This window comes from Pelmatolapia mariae, linkage group LG16_19 (assembly GCF_036321145.2).
Source record: "Pelmatolapia mariae isolate MD_Pm_ZW linkage group LG16_19, Pm_UMD_F_2, whole genome shotgun sequence".
NCBI lineage: Eukaryota > Metazoa > Chordata > Actinopteri > Cichliformes > Cichlidae > Pelmatolapia > Pelmatolapia mariae.
Window position 1 is genome coordinate 6,714,062 of NC_086241.1, and position 17,737 is coordinate 6,731,798.

At 40.1% G+C, this 17,737-nt stretch overlaps 1 protein-coding gene and 1 long non-coding RNA gene across 2 annotated transcripts; both read right to left on the minus strand.

The window, feature by feature from the left end:
- Nucleotides 1-1,207: 1,207 nt before the first annotated feature.
- On the minus strand, nucleotides 1,208-2,769 carry LOC135933865 (uncharacterized). Its single transcript, XR_010573966.1, has 3 exons — nucleotides 2,729-2,769; nucleotides 2,551-2,627; nucleotides 1,208-1,262 (listed from the first exon to the last, which is right to left on the minus strand). It is a non-coding gene; the product is annotated as an uncharacterized LOC135933865 (long non-coding RNA).
- Nucleotides 2,770-3,908: 1,139 nt separating this feature from the next.
- LOC134643990 (signal transducer and activator of transcription 1-like) lies at nucleotides 3,909-17,433 on the minus strand. Its single transcript, XM_065472038.1, has 13 exons — nucleotides 17,413-17,433; nucleotides 15,790-15,941; nucleotides 15,524-15,664; nucleotides 15,332-15,424; nucleotides 11,899-11,952; nucleotides 11,747-11,776; nucleotides 11,585-11,669; nucleotides 11,444-11,485; nucleotides 7,758-7,841; nucleotides 7,540-7,641; nucleotides 7,318-7,449; nucleotides 6,499-6,558; nucleotides 3,909-4,004 (listed from the first exon to the last, which is right to left on the minus strand). The coding sequence occupies exons 1-13, from the start codon at nucleotides 17,431-17,433 to the stop codon at nucleotides 3,909-3,911; spliced, it is 1,092 nt and encodes a 363-aa protein (XP_065328110.1).
- Between the last annotated feature and the right edge of the window lie 304 nt (nucleotides 17,434-17,737).

A 17,737-nucleotide genomic window follows, 5' to 3' on the forward strand; every position in this document is an offset into this window, starting at 1 on the left:
ACCAGGTATTATTTACTTTAAAGATCTCTTTATACATAACAAACTAGCATCATTTGATCAGCTGACAGAAAAATACAGTCTTCCCAAAACTCATTTTTTGCAATTGCACCTCTCCAATTTTCCAGAAGCTCCAGCTGCTAACCTACTGGACGAGCTCCTTAATTTGCAACTATCACCAAAGGTTTAACGTCTCGCGTCTATAATAAACTGTGCAGTGTAACCCCAGCCCCCGTTGTAGGCCTCGAGTCCACATGGGAGAAGGAGTTGGGTATATTTATGTCAGATGACGTCTGGGATTCAGTCCTTTCTCTGGTAAATTCCACATCACTCCGTGCCTGTCATTCCCTATTACAATTCAAAGTAGTCCACAGGGCCCACTTATCTAAATCCAAATTAGCTAAGCTTTATCCCAGTTTGGACCCTCGCTGTAACAGGTGCGGGTCTTATGATGTCAATCTAACCCACATGTTTTGGACCTGCCCTGTATTATGTATTTCAAATTATTTTTGCCCTTTCTTATATTTGTTGCTTTACAAACTGTTATGTTTATGAAGATAAATTACTAATGTGCACCATTTTGGAACAAGTCTGCATTCAGCTGTTCTATTTAAAAATATTTAATAAGAAATACTTGGTCTCATGTGTTGATTACAGCTGTAGTTAAAGTTGTGATCAGAGGTTTATGATCTTAAACACATAGGATGAGTGTATGTAAACTTCTGACCACAACTGTAAATATTTGGGTGGGCCAGAACAATTCTAATGCACCAATAGGAAGTGTTAAGTTGCATTTAATGGTGAGGCTGCAAACTGCCAACAGAATCTCCCTCATCTCATTCCTCTCCTTTGAAAATGTGTTGGAAAACCTATAACAGGGGATTAAAAAAGCAAAAGGTTCTCACTAGTGTTTGGAAACATGGGAATGCAACATGGTTGACTCTATGGAAGAGTGTCAGAAAATACTTATTCTAAAGTGACAAAAGCATTAAAAAATATTTTTTGGTGATTGGACCCCAATAAAAACATAATTGCAAATGCTGTATTCATTTTCTGCCAGTAGATTGCCTTAAATGGTACATAAAGGATTTCTGAGGCGGCTTTTAGCACACATAAACATACTGTCATTGAAGTCACGGTCAACCCAGCTGAAGGTGATAGCTGCATCTCCGTTGCTCTCGGTAAAGTGAAGCAGAAAGGTACCGGATTGTTTTTCCTGTAGGAGTTGTTCTACTCTCTTCCCGGTCACAAATCCCATGATGTATCTGAAATTTAAAAAATATCATTAAACAAAAAACAAAAAACAAAACAAACTAACACAGGAAATAAAAAAGTCAACAGGGAAGAATATTGGTATAGACTTCATCCACATCAACCATCTTTAATTTAAAGTTTGAGTTTTAAAGTTTGACTTTAATTGAGTTAGACTCCCATGTTAAAAAAATGCCCAACTTTACAGCAGAAATAAAAACTGAGGGATTTGAAGAGGCAAGTCTTATGAGTTAAGGAAACAGAGCGAGGGCAAGGAAGTCTAATTAATGCCAGTGTTTTGTGTTGTCCTATTTTATTGGCAGTAGTGTGCTGAAATGCAGGGTTAAAGAGAAAACACATAGGAAGGGAGCAGAAGTCTGTTTATTTGGTCAACCTTTCTGTGCCCATATTCAAAGACATACAATGCAGTGAATAAATTTGCCCACTTCCTGATTCTTATTTTTTGAATATTTGTCACATTCTAATATTAGAAAATACCAAATGCAGATTTTAAATGTTGTTTTTTTTTATTGAGGCCAAAACATTGTCCAAACCTACATGGCACTGTATGAAAAAGTAATTGGCCCTAGACCAGAGGTCTTGAACTCCAGGCCTCGAGGGCCCGTGTCCTGCAGGTTTTAGATGTGTCCTTGATCCATCACAGCTGATTTAAATGGTTAAATGACCTCCTACACATCTTGAAGTTCTTCAGAGGCCTGGAAATCATTTGATTCAGGTGTGTTGACCCAGGGTGATATCTAAATCCTGCATCATCCTTGGCAGCAAGAACTGCAAGCAAATGTTTGCAACAACTGGGAACAAGTCTTTCATATTACTGTGGAGGAATTTTGAACCACTCTTCATTGTAAAATTGTTTCAATTCAGCCACACTGGAGGATTTTTGAGCACAAACAGCCTGTTTAACATCATACCAAAACATCTCAATCTTAAGTAAGTCCACATTTTTGCTGCATAACCCAAGTGCTCCTGAGCTTTAGGGCATGAATTAATGGCCAGGCATATTCCTTCAGGATTTTCTGGGAGAGAGATAGTAAAACTGAACCCAGCTTTCCAAAACAATGTGGTAAATGACAGTTAAATGTATCATGTAAAAAGCAGAGTAGAGAGTAATTACATTTGGTTAGCTTTTTTTCTGATTGTAGTTTTTTTCCCCTCTAACTTCTTTTGGTTGGTCCAATTACCAAATTATCAATGTTTCTAGTACTTAAAAAATATAGTTGCAATTCTTGTGAATAAAATATACATAGAAAACAGTAAATCATTGCTGAGAGGAAGTCTTACCCATTTTTCCAAAGATCTACTAAGTGTTTTTTGATTAAATCCAGGAAGCCATCGATCCAAATCCAGCCACTTTCATTCTGCCGCACAGGAAAGAAAAACATCTTCACATGTGCTCTCAATCTCAAATCCCAGCTTTTGTGTAAACTAAAGTATGAAGACAGTTCTTCTCAGGGCTCACCTTTGAGAAGCTGCGCCAGTCCACCAGCAAATCACAATGACCTGCAAAAACATCAGCAGTTAAAGAAAAAAAACAACAATATAGAGTGAGTGAAGTTAAGGTGAGGTTAATCCACGTGGATTGGAAGGTATACATTAAACATACTTTCAGTAAGGACCAAAATTTCTAAAACACAGTGGAGTTTTGTTATTGGACTCCTGTGTTAATCATGTGATGGCCATAGAAAAACATGTTTGAATGCAATGAGGTTCACAAGTGTACCTGGTACTAAGTCAGGCCAGAGCTCAATAATCAGCTTTGTTGTTTCATAATTTGATACAGTCCCGATTAAAAATGTAAGAACACTTGAAAAATTGGGGGAAAAAAAAAAATCATATTTTGCACGGTTGGATCTTAACAAGGTTCCAAGTAGCGCTTCAGCATGCAACAAGAAGAAATGGGAGTGAGACAAAACATTTTTTGAGCATGCAATTTATTGAAAACAATGCTTAAACTGAAACACGCTGGTTTACAGCTGATCAAAAGTTTAGGACCACATGCCTTAAAAGGCCAAATCTGTGCAAAAATGTGGATTTATTGTCATTTTCTGTCAGGTAGTCACACTGTCATGACGTTTTGATGTCAAAGGCAAAAAAACATTTTGAACATGGTTGGGTCGTTGAACTGCATAAGCAGGGTCTCTCGCAGCGCACCATCCCTGCTGAGGTGCGACGTAGTAAGACAGTCATTTTGAATTTCTTGAATGATCCTGAGGGTTTTGGAACAAAAAAGTCAAGTGGAAGACCCCCCAAAAATTCACCAGCACTGAGCCGGAGAATCCAATTGACTGTCCGTCAAGACACTGGACGATCCTCGACCCAAATTAAGGCAGTTACTGGTGCTGACTGCAGCCCCATGACCATCAGACGGGATCTGAGACTGAAGGGCTTCAAAAACTAAAAAACGTCTTCAAAGGTCTCGTCTCCTTGAACACCGCAGAACTGACCGTTTGGACTTTGCAAGAGAGCACAATGGAACAATGAAAGGTGAAAGAAAGTTTTATTCTCTGATGAGAAAAAATTTAACCTTGATGGTCCTGATGGTTTCCAATGTTACTAGCATGGCAAGCAGATCCCACCTGAGATGTTTTCTACGTGCCACAATGGAGGGGGCGCCATAATGGTCTGGGGTGCTTTTTCCTTCAGTGGAAGAAAGGAGCTTCAGGAGGTGCAGGGGCATCAAATGGCCGCTGGTCCAGATGTTGCAGAGAGCATCCCTCATGACTGATGGCCCTCGTCTGTGTGGTAAGGACCGGGTTTTTCAACAGGACAACGCTACAGTACACAATGCCCGCAGGACAAGAGACTTCTTCCAGGAGAATAACATCACTCTTTTGGACCATCCTGTGTGTTTCCCTGACCTAAATCCAATTGAGAACCTTTGGGGATGGATGGCAAGGGAATTTTACAAAAATTAACAACAGTTCCAGGCAGTAGACGCCCTTTGTGCAGCCATCTTCACCACTTAGAAAAATGTTCCCACTCACCTCATGGAAACACTTGCATCAAGAATACTGCACCAAATTTTTGACGTGATCAACAATAACGGTGGAGCTACTTATTACTGAGTTCATATTTGGAACTTTGATTTCTGTTTTGGGAGGTTTACAGGGTTTTTTGGAGGTGTAGTCCTAAACATTTGATCAGCTGTAAAACAGCCCGTTTCAGTTTAAGCATCGTTTTCAATAAATTGCATGTTCAAAAAATGTTTTGTCTCACTCCCATTTTTTCTTGTTCCATGTTGAAGCTCAACTTGAAACCCTGTTAAGGTCAAACCATGCAAAATATGATTATTTTTCCCCCATTTTTCAAGTGGTCTTAAACTTTTGATCAGGACAGTATGTGGTTGTATATCTTAGACAATCAAGTTCTGATCAGGATGCCTCATGCAGATCATACCCAAGGTTGGACTACAACCCAGTGGATTTTATGTAGTATATACAGTGGCTTGCAAAAGTATTCGGCCCCCTTGAACTTTCCCACATTTTGTCACATTACAGCCACAAACATGAATCAATTTGATTGGAATTCCACGTGAAAGACCAATACAAAGTGGTGTACACGTGAGAAGTGGAACGAAAATTATACATGATTCCAAACATTTTTTACAAATAAATAACTGCAAAGTGGGGTGTGCGTAATTATTCAGCCCCCTTTGGTCTGAGTGCAGTCAGTTGCCCATAGACATTGCCTGATGAGTGCTAATGACTAAATAGAGTGCACCTGTGTGTAATCTAATGTCAGTACAAATACAGCTGCTCTGTGACGGCCTCAGAGGTTGTCTAAGAGAATATTGGGAGCAACAACACCATGAAGTCCAAAGAACACACCAGACAGGTCAGGGATAAAGTTATTGAGAAATTTAAAGCAGGCTTAGGCTACAAAAAGATTTCCCAAGCCTTGAACATCCCACGGAGCACTGTTCAAGCGATCATTCAGAAATGGAAGGAGTATGGTACAACTGTAAACCTACCAAGACAAGGCCGTCCACCTAAACTCACAGGCCGAACAAGGAGAGCACTGATCAGAAATGCAGCCAAGAGGCCCATGGTGACTCTGGACGAGCTGCAGAGATCTACAGCTCAGGTGGGGGAATCTGTCCATAGGACAACTATTAGTCGTGCACTGCACAAAGTTGGCCTTTATGGAAGAGTGGCAAGAAGAAAGCCATTGTTAACAGAAAACCATAAGAAGTCCCGTTTGCAGTTTGCCACAAGCCATGTGGGGGACACAGCAAACATGTGGAAGAAGGTGCTCTGGTCAGATGAGACCAAAATGGAACTTTTTGGCCAAAATGCAAAACGCTATGTGTGGCGGAAAACAAACACTGCACATCACTCTGAACACACCATCCCCACTGTCAAATATGGTGGTGGCAGCATCATGCTCTGGGGGTGCTTCTCTTCAGCAGGGACAGGGAAGCTGGTCAGAGTTGATGGGAAGATGGATGGAGCCAAATACAGGGCAATCTTGGAAGAAAACCTCTTGGAGTCTGCAAAAGACTTGAGACTGGGGCGGAGGTTCACCTTTCAGCAGGACAACGACCCTAAACATAAAGCCAGGGCAACAATGGAATAGTTTAAAACAAAACCTATCCATCTGTTAGAATGGCCCAGTCAAAGTCCAGATCTAAATCCAATCCAGAATCTGTGGCAAGATCTGAAAACTGCTGTTCACAAACGCTGTCCATCTAATCTGACTGAGCTGGAGCTGTTTTGCAAAGAAGAATGGGCAAGGATTTCAGTCTGTAGATGTGCAAAGCTGGTAGAGACATACCCTAAAAGACTGGCAGCTGTAATTGCAGCAAAAGGTGGTTCTACAAAGTATTGACTCAGGGGGCTGAATAATTACGCACACCCCACTTTGCAGTTATTTATTTGTAAAAAATGTTTGGAATCATGTATGATTTTCGTTCCACTTCTCACGTGTACACCACTTTGTATTGGTCTTTCACATGGAATTCCAATAAAATTGATTCATGTTTGTGGCTGTAATGTGACAAAATGTGGAAAAGTTCAAGGGGGCCGAATACTTTTGCAAGCCACTGTATATAAACTCCCAGAGGACTGGGAGTTTAGGAGTTATGCACAGTATCTTAGCTGTTATTAGGACTGCAGTCTTCTGGACTGAGACCTCAGCTGTTGTGCCTGGAATCTGCTAAAGCCACTCTTCCAGTTTCCAAGTTACAGCTCCTAATGCTCCTATTACCACTGTGACCATTTTGGACTTTACCTTCCACATCTGCTCCAGTTGTTCCTCCGGCTTCTGGTACTTCTTCATTTTCTTGTGCTCCTACACACACACACGTACACACACACGTACACACACACGTACACAAAGAATTGTGGAGGAGAGCCTGAGTCAGGTTCACCTGGACCAACAGAAACTGACTTTTCCTCCTCTTGTGGCACAATCAGCTTATGTGATCAGCTATTTTATGCTATAAAGTAGTATCTCTTTTTCAAAGCACATCGAAACTCCTTACCACAAACATAACTAAGTTTCTTACAGAAGAAACTTAGTTATGTTACTTAGTTTCAATTGCATATATATATATATATATATATATATATATGCGCTGATGGATGTTAGGACTTTAATCATCTTCAGTAAGAAACAGTTTTTTGTTTTTGTGTGATATGCATGTAGCAACCTGTGATATTCTAAACTGTTTGGTTCAGTTTTGGAAAGAAGAGAATATTTTATCGAATAAAATAGCACTGATCGCATTATGGGAATATCTGCTTTGCCAGCTGTTGTTTTTTGTGGTTGTTTGAGTTACTCAAAGCTGTCTGGTCATTCTTATCTGACCTCTGAGATCAACAAGGCAAATTCATCCTGTGAACTGCCACTCACTGGATATTTTCTCTTTTTCAGAACATTTTCTGTAACCCCAAGAGATGTTTGTTTGGAAAATCCCAGCAGATCAGCTGTTATTAAGGTACTCAGACCATCTGGCACCAACAACCCTGCTTTATATTATTATGTATACAAAACTCCAATATGAAAGCTACTTTGAGTAAATGGCTTACATTTTAGTTACTTACCCACAATTTTGTCTCTTAGCATGGAGAGCTGCATTTTGTTGAGCCATCTTTGGCCAACGGTGTAAAACTGCCAGCTCAGCACCTGTGACAGATGCTCCCAGGGGAGAGGAGGAGGATGCAGGAACAGCGACAGGTCCTAAAAGGAAAAGTCATAGAACCACAATGAAGTTTCCTGACTTGTCTTAACAGATGTTACTAGTGTTTGTTGGCTGTGACAAAATTTTACCCAAGGTTCACGGGTGGACAGCATGTTCCACCACATAATGGAGGCCCAGGCATTGGTGACTTGACTTGTGCTAGAGATGACGACCACAGGCAGGGAACTGGCCTGGACCGACAGCAGAGGAGGAAACCAGTCAATAAAAGTACAAACCCTCTGTCACAACAACCATTTTTTAGAGATCACCAACAGATAATTCCTTATTTTGAATCATGGTAACTTACCTCGATGTTAAACATTTGTCTAGCGTACTGAAACTCTGTCATGAACTTAATTATATGCAGCTCTTCAGTAACTGTCAGAAGGTTCTAATGGAGAAAAAAAGAGAAAGTAATCCAAGGACTTTAAAGTAAGGTGCATTCAAGAACAAAAAACTCATGTTAATTCTCTGTGGACCTGTTCATTTACCTATATTTTCACATATCAGTCACACCTAGATTTTTCAGATGAATTTTAGTATTACACAAAGATAACCCAGTAAGTCAGTCATGCAATCAGCATGTGGTCATCAAACTATCCAAATCTCCAATTTTATTAATTTATTAACTTATTTTATACAATGACTCAACCAATTATTCAACAAATATCAGATCTGTTTATTAAATTATTGAAAAGCATTTTATTAATGCAACATTCTTGCCATTAAAGCTAAATTTCCAAGTGGATGCAAACTACAGTTTAATAGGGTGGGAATGATTCATTGACATAATTAATGACATTGACTATAAAAATTGGTCGCCACGTTATATTCTAAAACCGTGTAAATGTGTTTTTGTCACTGCAGTACACTATAGGAAGCTATGGGGCAGTACTCATTGAATACTATTCATTCATTCAAACTATAATGTGTGGGACATTGATCTCTCCTGCTATCTCTCTCAACCAGAGGACAAGAGATGGTTGCTATGGTGAAGTAGGAAGTTATCTTGATATTACAGTCAGAAGTTTGCACCACACATGGCGTAAGATGGCCTGAAGGATGGACCCGCTCCAAATTAGGGGAGCCAAGTCTAAAACCAGGGGCTCTTTTCAGTCACTACCCAAAGCTTGAGACCATAAGTAAGCGTAGAGACATAGATTGACTAGTAAATCAAGAGTTTCGGTTTTACGCTCAGCTCTTTCTTCCCCACAACATACTGGTATAGCATTCACATCATTGCAGCCACACCACCAATACGTTTGTCACATTGTCACACGTACATGACATTTTTATATATATATATATATATATATATATATATATACATACATACATAAATTTGCCCGCTCGCCCCTGTGGGCGGTTTATCCTTCAAGCTCGGGTCCTCTACCAGAGGCCTGGGAGCTTGAGGGTCCTGCGCAGTATCTTAGCTGTTCCTAGGACTGCGCTCTTCTGGACAGAGATCTCCGATGTTGTTCCCGGGATCTGCTGGAGCCACTCGCCTAGCTTGGGAGTCACTGCACCTAGTGCTCCAATTACCACTGGGACCACTGTTACCTTCACCCTCCACATGTTCTTCTCTGAGCCCTTGGTATTTCTCGAGCTTCTCGTGTTCCTTCTTTCTGATGTTGCTGTCATTGGGAACCACTACATCGATCACTACAGCCGTCTTCTTCTGTTTGTCTACCACCACTATGTCCGGTTGGTTAGCCACCACCATTTTGTCCGTCTGTATCTGGAAGTCCCACAGGATCTTAGCTCGGTCATTCTCCACCAGCCTTGGGGGCGTCTCCCATTTTGACCTCGGAACTTCCAGGTTATACTTGGCACAGATGTTCCTGTATACCATGCCGGCCACTTGGTTATGGCGTTCCAAGTATGTACTGCTTTCTAGCATCTTGCACCCTGCTGTTATGTGCTGGATTGTTTTAGGGGCATCTTTACACAGCCTGCACCTGGGGTCTTGCCTGGTGTGATAGACCCCAGCCTCTATGGATCTTGTGCTCAGAGCTTGTTCCTGTGCTGCCATGATTAGTGCCTCTGTGCCGTCTTTCAGTCCGGCTTTGTCCAGCCACTGGTACGATTTCTGGATATCAGCCACCTACATACCGTGCAGGGGCCTGTCCTTCCGTGATGGTGCCTCCTCTTCCTCCTCATTCTTAGGTTTCTGCTGCCTGAGGTGTTCACTGAGCACGCGGTCGCCATCTTACTGATGTATTCGTGGATGTTTGTTGTCCCATCCTGGACCGTGGTGCTGACACTCACCAGTCCCCGGCCTCCTTCCTTCCGCTTAGCGTACAGCCTCAGGGTGCTGGAATTGGGGTGAAACCCTCCATGCATGGCGAGGAGCTTTCTTGTCTTGATGTCAGTGGCTTCTATCTCCTCCTTTGGCCAGCCTATTATCCCAGCAGGGTATCTGATCACGGGCAGGGCCTAGGCATTGATAGCCCGGATCTTATTCTTACCATTCAGCTGACTCCTCAGGACTTGCCTGACCCTCTGCAGGTACTTGGTGGTTGCAGCTTTCCTAGCGGCCTCTTCATGGTTCCCACTTGCCTGTGGGATCCCCAGGTACTTGTAACTGTCCTCTATGTCTGCAATGTTGCCTTCTGGTAGTTCGATCCCCTCAGTTCTGACTACCTTCCCTCTCTTTGTTATCATCCGACTACACTTCTCCAGTCCGAATGACATTCCGATATCATTGCTTGGTGGTGTGGATCAGTGAATCAATGTCTCGTTCACTCTTGACATACAGCTTGATGTTATCCATGTACAGGAGGTGGCTGACAACTGCTCCATTCAGTAGTCGGTATCCGTAGCCAGTTATGTCAATGATCTCACTGAGGGGGTTCAGGCCTATGCAGAACAGCAGTGGGGACAGAGCATCTCCTTGATAGATCCCGCACTTGATGGTGACTTGTGCTATGGGCTTGAAGTTGATCTCTAGTGTTGTACGCCACATCCCCATTGAGTTCCTGATGAAGGCTCTTAGGGTCCTGTTGATCTTGTATAGTTCTAGGGATTCCAGGATCCAGGTCTGGGGCATCGAGTCATAGGCCTTCTTGTAATCAATCAATGGACATGTGAAAGAGTTAAATGTGTGAATCTTCTACTCAGATGCCAGCCCTAACTTGTAACAAGCAATTTAGAAGTACTGAGACCCTCAGATTCACCAACCTGACTTCATGACTATCCCATGCCCTGTCTCTGCTGCAGCAGCACCAGCAGACAACTCGTCCACCTCCACTGGCCTCCTCGGTGCCTTTGTCATTTTTCTTTGTATAAAAGCTTTGTTTTGTTGTTTTTTTTGTTTGTGTTTTTTTTTTTTTGGGGGGGGGGGTGTTTTTTTAAATGCTAGACTAATGTTTTGTTTTGTTTTAATTCCTCCAATTATAGTTACCCACCCTTAGATCAACCTGCTTTGCAACACAGCTGCTGGAGCATGTGATGAAGATGAATCAGCCAGCTGCAGAATAGAGCAAAGTCTATTGCTCTATTCAAAAACATCCAAAAAACATTGCACTATTTTTCATGTTGCAATTTTTTGTTTATGGGTGTTTTTTCACGCTTCTCGCATTCCCGTTGAACTACACTGTCTATCCCTTCCCCATTCAATCCCAGTTGTCAACCAATTAGCATTCGGAAGACACTTATATTATCTACTTCCACCGATGCCCAGTTAGGATTTTGGAGCATTGCACAGGAGCACATCTGTTGTGGGTGAAAACCTCTCTCCACCCCATCCAAATGAAAATTTGTACACAGATGAAGATTTGGAGGACCATAAATTATGCTTTAGAAGCCAGATTTATTAATCTGTTACAGAAATTAATCAGGGTTGACTGATCAGACAAAGACAGGAGTGTTTCAGATGTTACTTCACCAGTGATAAACAAGGGCAAATGCCTGAATACATTTGCCCTTCAATAAACAATTTTTTTATGAGATCAGTGGCAAGGACTTATTAAATTAATCATAAACATCTCTTACCTCAGAAGATCCTTTAATTCTTGATTTTGTTTCCTTGAGAGACTAAATAAAACAAACAAAATTTTTTTTGAGATACTGTAATGTATAAGAGAACATACAATATAACAGGTGAATCTCTGTTAGTTTTGAGGATTTTCATACCATTTGCCCAAATTCCACCATCAAGCCTCCGTCTGTGTCCTCAAACGGCTTCATTACATCCTTGTTGAAATCAAAGAGACGGAACCTACAACAAACAGTCATTACCCATTTATGGAAATGGAAATGTTTCTAAGTTTATATTTCAGGTTTCTCTTTACTTACCCTTTTACTGTTTTTGCTTCTTCAACATCCCTTATTTTAGAGAAAAAAGGACAAATAATGATTTTTTAAGGGTTTTAAGTAAACATAGCTGAAATATTCTATTCATAATAATATGTACATAGCTGGTTCAGACCAGGTTTTCATTTACATACTTGTCAAAGACAGGTTTGACTTTGAGCCGGATTTCAGGTATATTTACCAGGAACCTAAAAAAAGTAAAGACAAACTATGAAATATGTTGTGAATAAAGATTTAAAAAAGGGCTGTTAAAATATTACAGCCTGTACATGCCAGCATAGGGGTTTAAGGTGTTAACCACAATATGTCCCTAGTTCAAGCCCACCAACATGTTTGAACCATTGTGTCATGGACCCCGAGTTTTTTGCCCGAGTTTTGTATTTATCTTTTGATTTTCATGCATTTATAGTATTCTGACATTTGGGGGGTTTTATATTCTATATAGAATATAAAACCAGTTTTTCCTGGTTGGTCTCTATATGGTTATTGCCTTAGGAAAACCAAAATTAAGACATGTTAAAGACACACTTATTTAGTTTTCTTTGTGATTAGTTATGTTGTATATGTTTCTCAGGCTTTCAGTTTCTGCCACCGCATTGTTACCCATATCGTGCTATGTGGGCACCAGACAGAGCCTGCATCTCCACCCATGTATACCGACACCAGGCTTTCTAAGATTGCCTCCTCCTAATCCGGAACACTTTGAAACTGTCTGTCCCCACTCTGAAACGCTTCTTCATTTTCCAGCCTTAGCCTCCTCCCAGCAGCTAAGAGGCTAAAAGTTATCCTGTTTTGATGATATTAAATCTGACCTCTTGTTACCATATGGTTATCGGTCTTCAGTGTCGTTTTGTCACGGCTGCTGGGGCAAGCCGTGTGGTGTTTGTGGAGAAAAGGACCCAAAATGCAGACCAAGGCTGTGATGCGAGTGATCGTTTATTTACAAAGTGGCAATAACAGAAAATGAGGAACGAAAAGCTATCAAAACCTAGACTGGGAAAACTAATGATAAAACCTGAAAACATGACATACAGGCTGACACACAAGATGAGACGCAGAGAGAACCACAGAACACCAACTTACACAGACAACACCAGTAATGCAGACAAACCCACACTGAGCACAGACTGACACCCACTATATATACACACACAAGGTAATTAGGAAATGACACATAGGAGGGAAGCACAGCTGATCCTAATTCACATGATGACAGGGAAATGCAAGCTGAACACAGTGAAGTCACATATGGATCTACAAAATAAAACAGGAAGTTTCCAGACAGATTAACAGAATACAAAATCAGAATAAAACTAGAACATGAGAAAATAATAATAATCATAATAATAATAATCATAAAACACTGGGTCACCGACCCAGGACCATGACACGTTTATTATCTAAACTGTTTAATTTTGAATGTTAAGACAAAACAACTTACATCTTGCTTAACTGCTAAGGCTGGGAGGGCATATGTATTGATGGCTTGGATCTTTCCTACTGTTCAACCACTTCTCAGAAACTGAAACCTTCTGAAGGTATTTGGCTATGGATGTAGTTAGTTCTTAGCAACCAAGAATGGTCCTTGATTTCATGCATACTAGAAGTAGAATCCAAAAAAACCTCACTTGTTCTATTTATCAAATTCTTATTTGTGAAGATTTAGTATACGTATGGATCATCAAACATAATCTCATCAAAGCAAGACAGGGCAACTCTTTCAATGTGGTTAAAATCTAATAGCTAGATCAGAAGGATCTGAGTCTCGCAACATGCTTTTTTTTAAAATTATCTCTCTTCTTCAGTCAGTGACTGGCAGATCATTTTGCAGGAGTCTTTTGTTGAATGTGACTTTCAACAAAAGTTTGTTGAATTTTTGACATTAAACAACCTGGCACTTAACGGAACAGAACTGCACCTCCCCCCCTGCACATCAACAGAGAATGTGTAGAGCAGGTGGAATCCTCATCTCCACATCTCTGCAGACCTCTCCTGGTCAGTTAACACCATGGCACTAGTCAAGAAGGCTCAGCAGTGGCTACACTTCCTAAGGGTGCTCAGGAAGGAGCAACTAAACACCCCACTGCTGGTGACCTTCTACAGATCCACCATTGAGAGCCTGCTGACCTATGCAGTGACAGTGTGGCACGCCAGCTGCATGGAGGCAGACAGGAAGAAACTGCAGAGGGCGGTAAACTAGGGGTGGGTTTTGATTATCGATTAAAATTGATTCTAGCTTGGATTACGTGATATCGATTCATTAAAATCCTGAATCGATTTTTAAATATAAATGTATTTTGCCCGAAACGCCAGAATCTCAGGTTATACCTCACAAAACTATTTCAAAAACCACCAAACAGCTAAAACAGTTAATGACAGCAGGTAAACGGATTCCACTCAAAGACGTAAACACAAAGAGCGGGCTCGCCAATGCATCAGAATTAGTGACCCATCGCCTTTCTCATCCGACGTCACGGACACGGACACACTGTTGGGCTGAAAGCCGACACCTCACAGATTCGGAGTAAAAATTATGCCAAATTGCAAAATGCTTAGCATTTGTCTCTAATTAAATCTCTGTAACTTTGCTCTTCACTTCATCAGCATCAGGTAATGTTCATATGTTGATTCATGGTTTTCTTCAGTTTTTGTTCTACTGCACAATATTTTTAACGTTATCTGCTATAAAAAGTCAGGCCAGAAAATCTCCTTCATATTTTTCTGTGTTTTATGCTCCGTTATTTGGACACAAAGGCATCTGTGATGCTTACACCTTTGATAAAGTCTCGCAAGTGTCAGCTTTCTTTCTATAGATATAAAAATATGGATATGTAGTGATAAGTGATCAGAATGATAATATTTCTGACTGTCTGAGGCAAAATTTCCCCGATTCAAATCATGGATCAAATCGAATTGGGACCTTGTGATTGGGAATCGATTCTCGAAATCACTGACAATAACCAGCCCTATGGTAAACACAGCACAAAAAAAAAAAAAAAAAAAATCATCGGCTTCCCCCTGCCCTCCTTGTCTGCCATCTATAACTCCGGTTGTCTCAGCAGGGCCAGAAACATCTTGAAAGACATTACACACCCCGGGTACCATCTTTTAAACCTACTGCCCTCTGGCAGGTGCTTCAGATCCATACGGGCCAGGACAAGCACACTCAGGGACAGCTTCTTCTCCAAAGCTATCACTACACTTAACTCAAACTTGCACAAAAGTGATGTGCACTGAAATATCCTGAACTGTGTATTTATATTATGTATTCATATTATGTGTATATTTATATTATTGTATAGTTTTTTATAATGTGCTAAGCACAAGTGCACTTTTATAGAGCTTTTTTAAATCTCATTATACTGTGTATAATGACAATAAAGGCTTTCAATTTAGATCACTTTCTGTCTCTGTGGGGGCTGACATCAAAAATAGACTAATAAATTTGAAAAAACAAAACAAAAACAGCCTAGTTTCTTAGAAAGATAACAGAGACAGCCCACGTGGGTTTACACGGATGTAAATTCTGTGCTACTTTTTTATTAAGTTTGTTCAGTGCAGACCTACCTCACTGTCATACTGAACTGTACCCCAACCTTCAGTATCAGAGGCCGCTGTGAGTAATTTTGCATGACAGGCTGTTTCTCGACAACCAGAGCTCTGCAATGTAAGATAACAAAATAACATGTTAGTATAAAGAATGTTTGCATGTCCATCTCTACATATAGAGTAAATAAGAGTTCTGATGTGATGTCTCACTTTGTGACAAGCTTCCTAAACAAGGTCAGTGCAAAATTCTCCATTTTGGGCATTGAAGCATGGAGGCTGAATACGTTCCAGTCTTGCTGTTTCAGCAGCTGTTTATATATTCCTAGCAGCACCTTAGCGACAGTCGTAAATCTGAAAACAGATGTATTAGGTGTAAAAAGCTGTTGCAGCAATAAAGGTTCTCTTATGCAAAGTTTTTTTTTGTCAAAATAAAAAGTGAAAAGCTGGTTTAAAAAATGTTTTAATAAATTTTTAACTGTTTCTCCAGGTTCTTCAGGTGCAGAGTGTGAAGTTGAATTCCAATGCAGGCCAATTGCTGCCACCGCTTCCACTTTGGAAGCTCCACATTAGTAAGAATCTCCACAATCTTGGCTGCCCTGGTTAAAATATTTAACTGATGCTGGACAATCTGTAAGACAATAAGGGCTGTAAGCCTTTTTTGGCAGTTTTTCTCTTCTCCCCAGGGGTTTCCTCAATGAGTCTTTCCTGTGTCCTTAATCCTGTACTCATGTTTTTTCTAGGGTTGCTGATGTTAACAAAGTGAACCAAAAGGTTCTTTACATGTGTTGCAGATTATCCATTTTCACTGAGTGGGCTGGCATAGTAGTCATGGATCAATTTCATATTATCAGTCCTTGTCCATATATTCCTTGTTCCAGTAGCCCACTTCTTATTAGTATCATGGTTCCTTAACACCTAACCTGGACAAGTATTGGGTCTACCTTCTTATTGGTTACTACTTTGTTCCTAGTTTAACCAATCAGTGCGAGCCCTGGCCTGTTTTTGGGGTCCCACAGGCACTTTATATAATGCTAGCATTACATTTTAGTCATAGTTTAGAAAACATTGCAGTTACAAATGATGCTCTATTGAAAGACCACATAGACATTTTTCTAACATATCAGTAGCATTATAGTACAAATTAAATACAACACATTTCACTATGATATTACAATCAGCATTATGTTATTATATTAAAAACTAAATGTGACAGTCACAATTGTTTTGTTTAAGTTAATTTAAAATTTAAGTCCAATTTAAAATTGCCCGAACTTGAAAAAGCAGATAACCAATAGATGGCAGTACTAATAGATAGTAGTACATACAGTTGTTAAAGTTATGTGGCCCCAATGAAAGTCTGTCCTCAAAACTGGCTATGAAAGAAAGGTAATTTCTAGAACATTTGAAAGTTTAATTTTAAAAAATTCTATTTTAGGTCGAGGACTAGTAAGTGTCAGAACCACTCTCCACAATGAAATAAAGAATAATGATAATATCAGATAGTTGTCCATAACTGATCATCTGCTGAATATTAATTAACAAAATGAATCCCTAAAGAATACAATATATCTATGAATGGTAGTTTAGGCTTTCCAAAAAAACAAACAAAAACCAAAAAACCACACACACACACACACACACACACACACACACACACACACACACACACACACACACACACACACACACACACACACACACACACAGCAACTTATAAAACATACATTATATTTTTATATTACCTCCTCTTCCAGAGCAGCACAGATGTTGGCCAGTTGAGCATTTTCCTTCACTGGTAAAGACAAACAAGGCGCAAGTTGCTTGATGGTTTTTCTAGACTATAGTCAATTTCCATGGCATCACTTAACTTTGTTAGAGTTCCCTTTTGACTCTGAAATGAAAGACTAACATTCACGCCACTGAAATCAAGGCTTCATAATATGTGTGGCCATACCTTCTTTTTGATTTTCATGCAGCTGATCAACTTTCATGAACCATTTCATGAGCTCCTGCATTAGGATTAAAGATCCAAAATTTAGAAAGTGTTTTTTCTAAATTTTCTAAATTACTACAATGTCTGCATCAACTGCATCGAGTACCTCTGGCTGATTCTGTTCCATGCCTGGATTGCTGCAACTGTGGCAAAAAAGAAGTCAAAAGCTCTGAGTGTAATGCAAATTTTCTCTGTACAGCTGAGATAAGGGAATAAATGTTTTTAAAAACAAACATTGATGTTATAATATCTTGGTCTTTCCAGACTCATTTTCCATGAGAACTGTTAACAAATAGATTAACTGCAATCAATGGATATAATTTTCCTTATAGTTTTTCTCTACTTTAGAGTAAGAATATGCCTTTATTTTATGTCTGCACAGAATGCAATAAATTAGTGAGCAAGAAGTCACTAAATACAGCAAATATTTT

Excerpts from the sequence above, each read along its gene's own strand:
- LOC134643990 (XM_065472038.1), bottom strand. The coding sequence starts at position 17,433 with ATGGAACAGAATCAGCCAGAG. Across the intron at positions 11,777-11,898 it reads GTCAAACCTGTCTTTGACAA|GGATGTTGAAGAAGCAAAAA; the intron begins GTATGTAAATGA and ends CTCTAAAATAAG. Across the intron at positions 6,559-7,317 it reads CCATGCTAAGAGACAAAATT|GAGCACAAGAAAATGAAGAA; the intron begins GTGGGTAAGTAA and ends GTGTGTGTGTAG.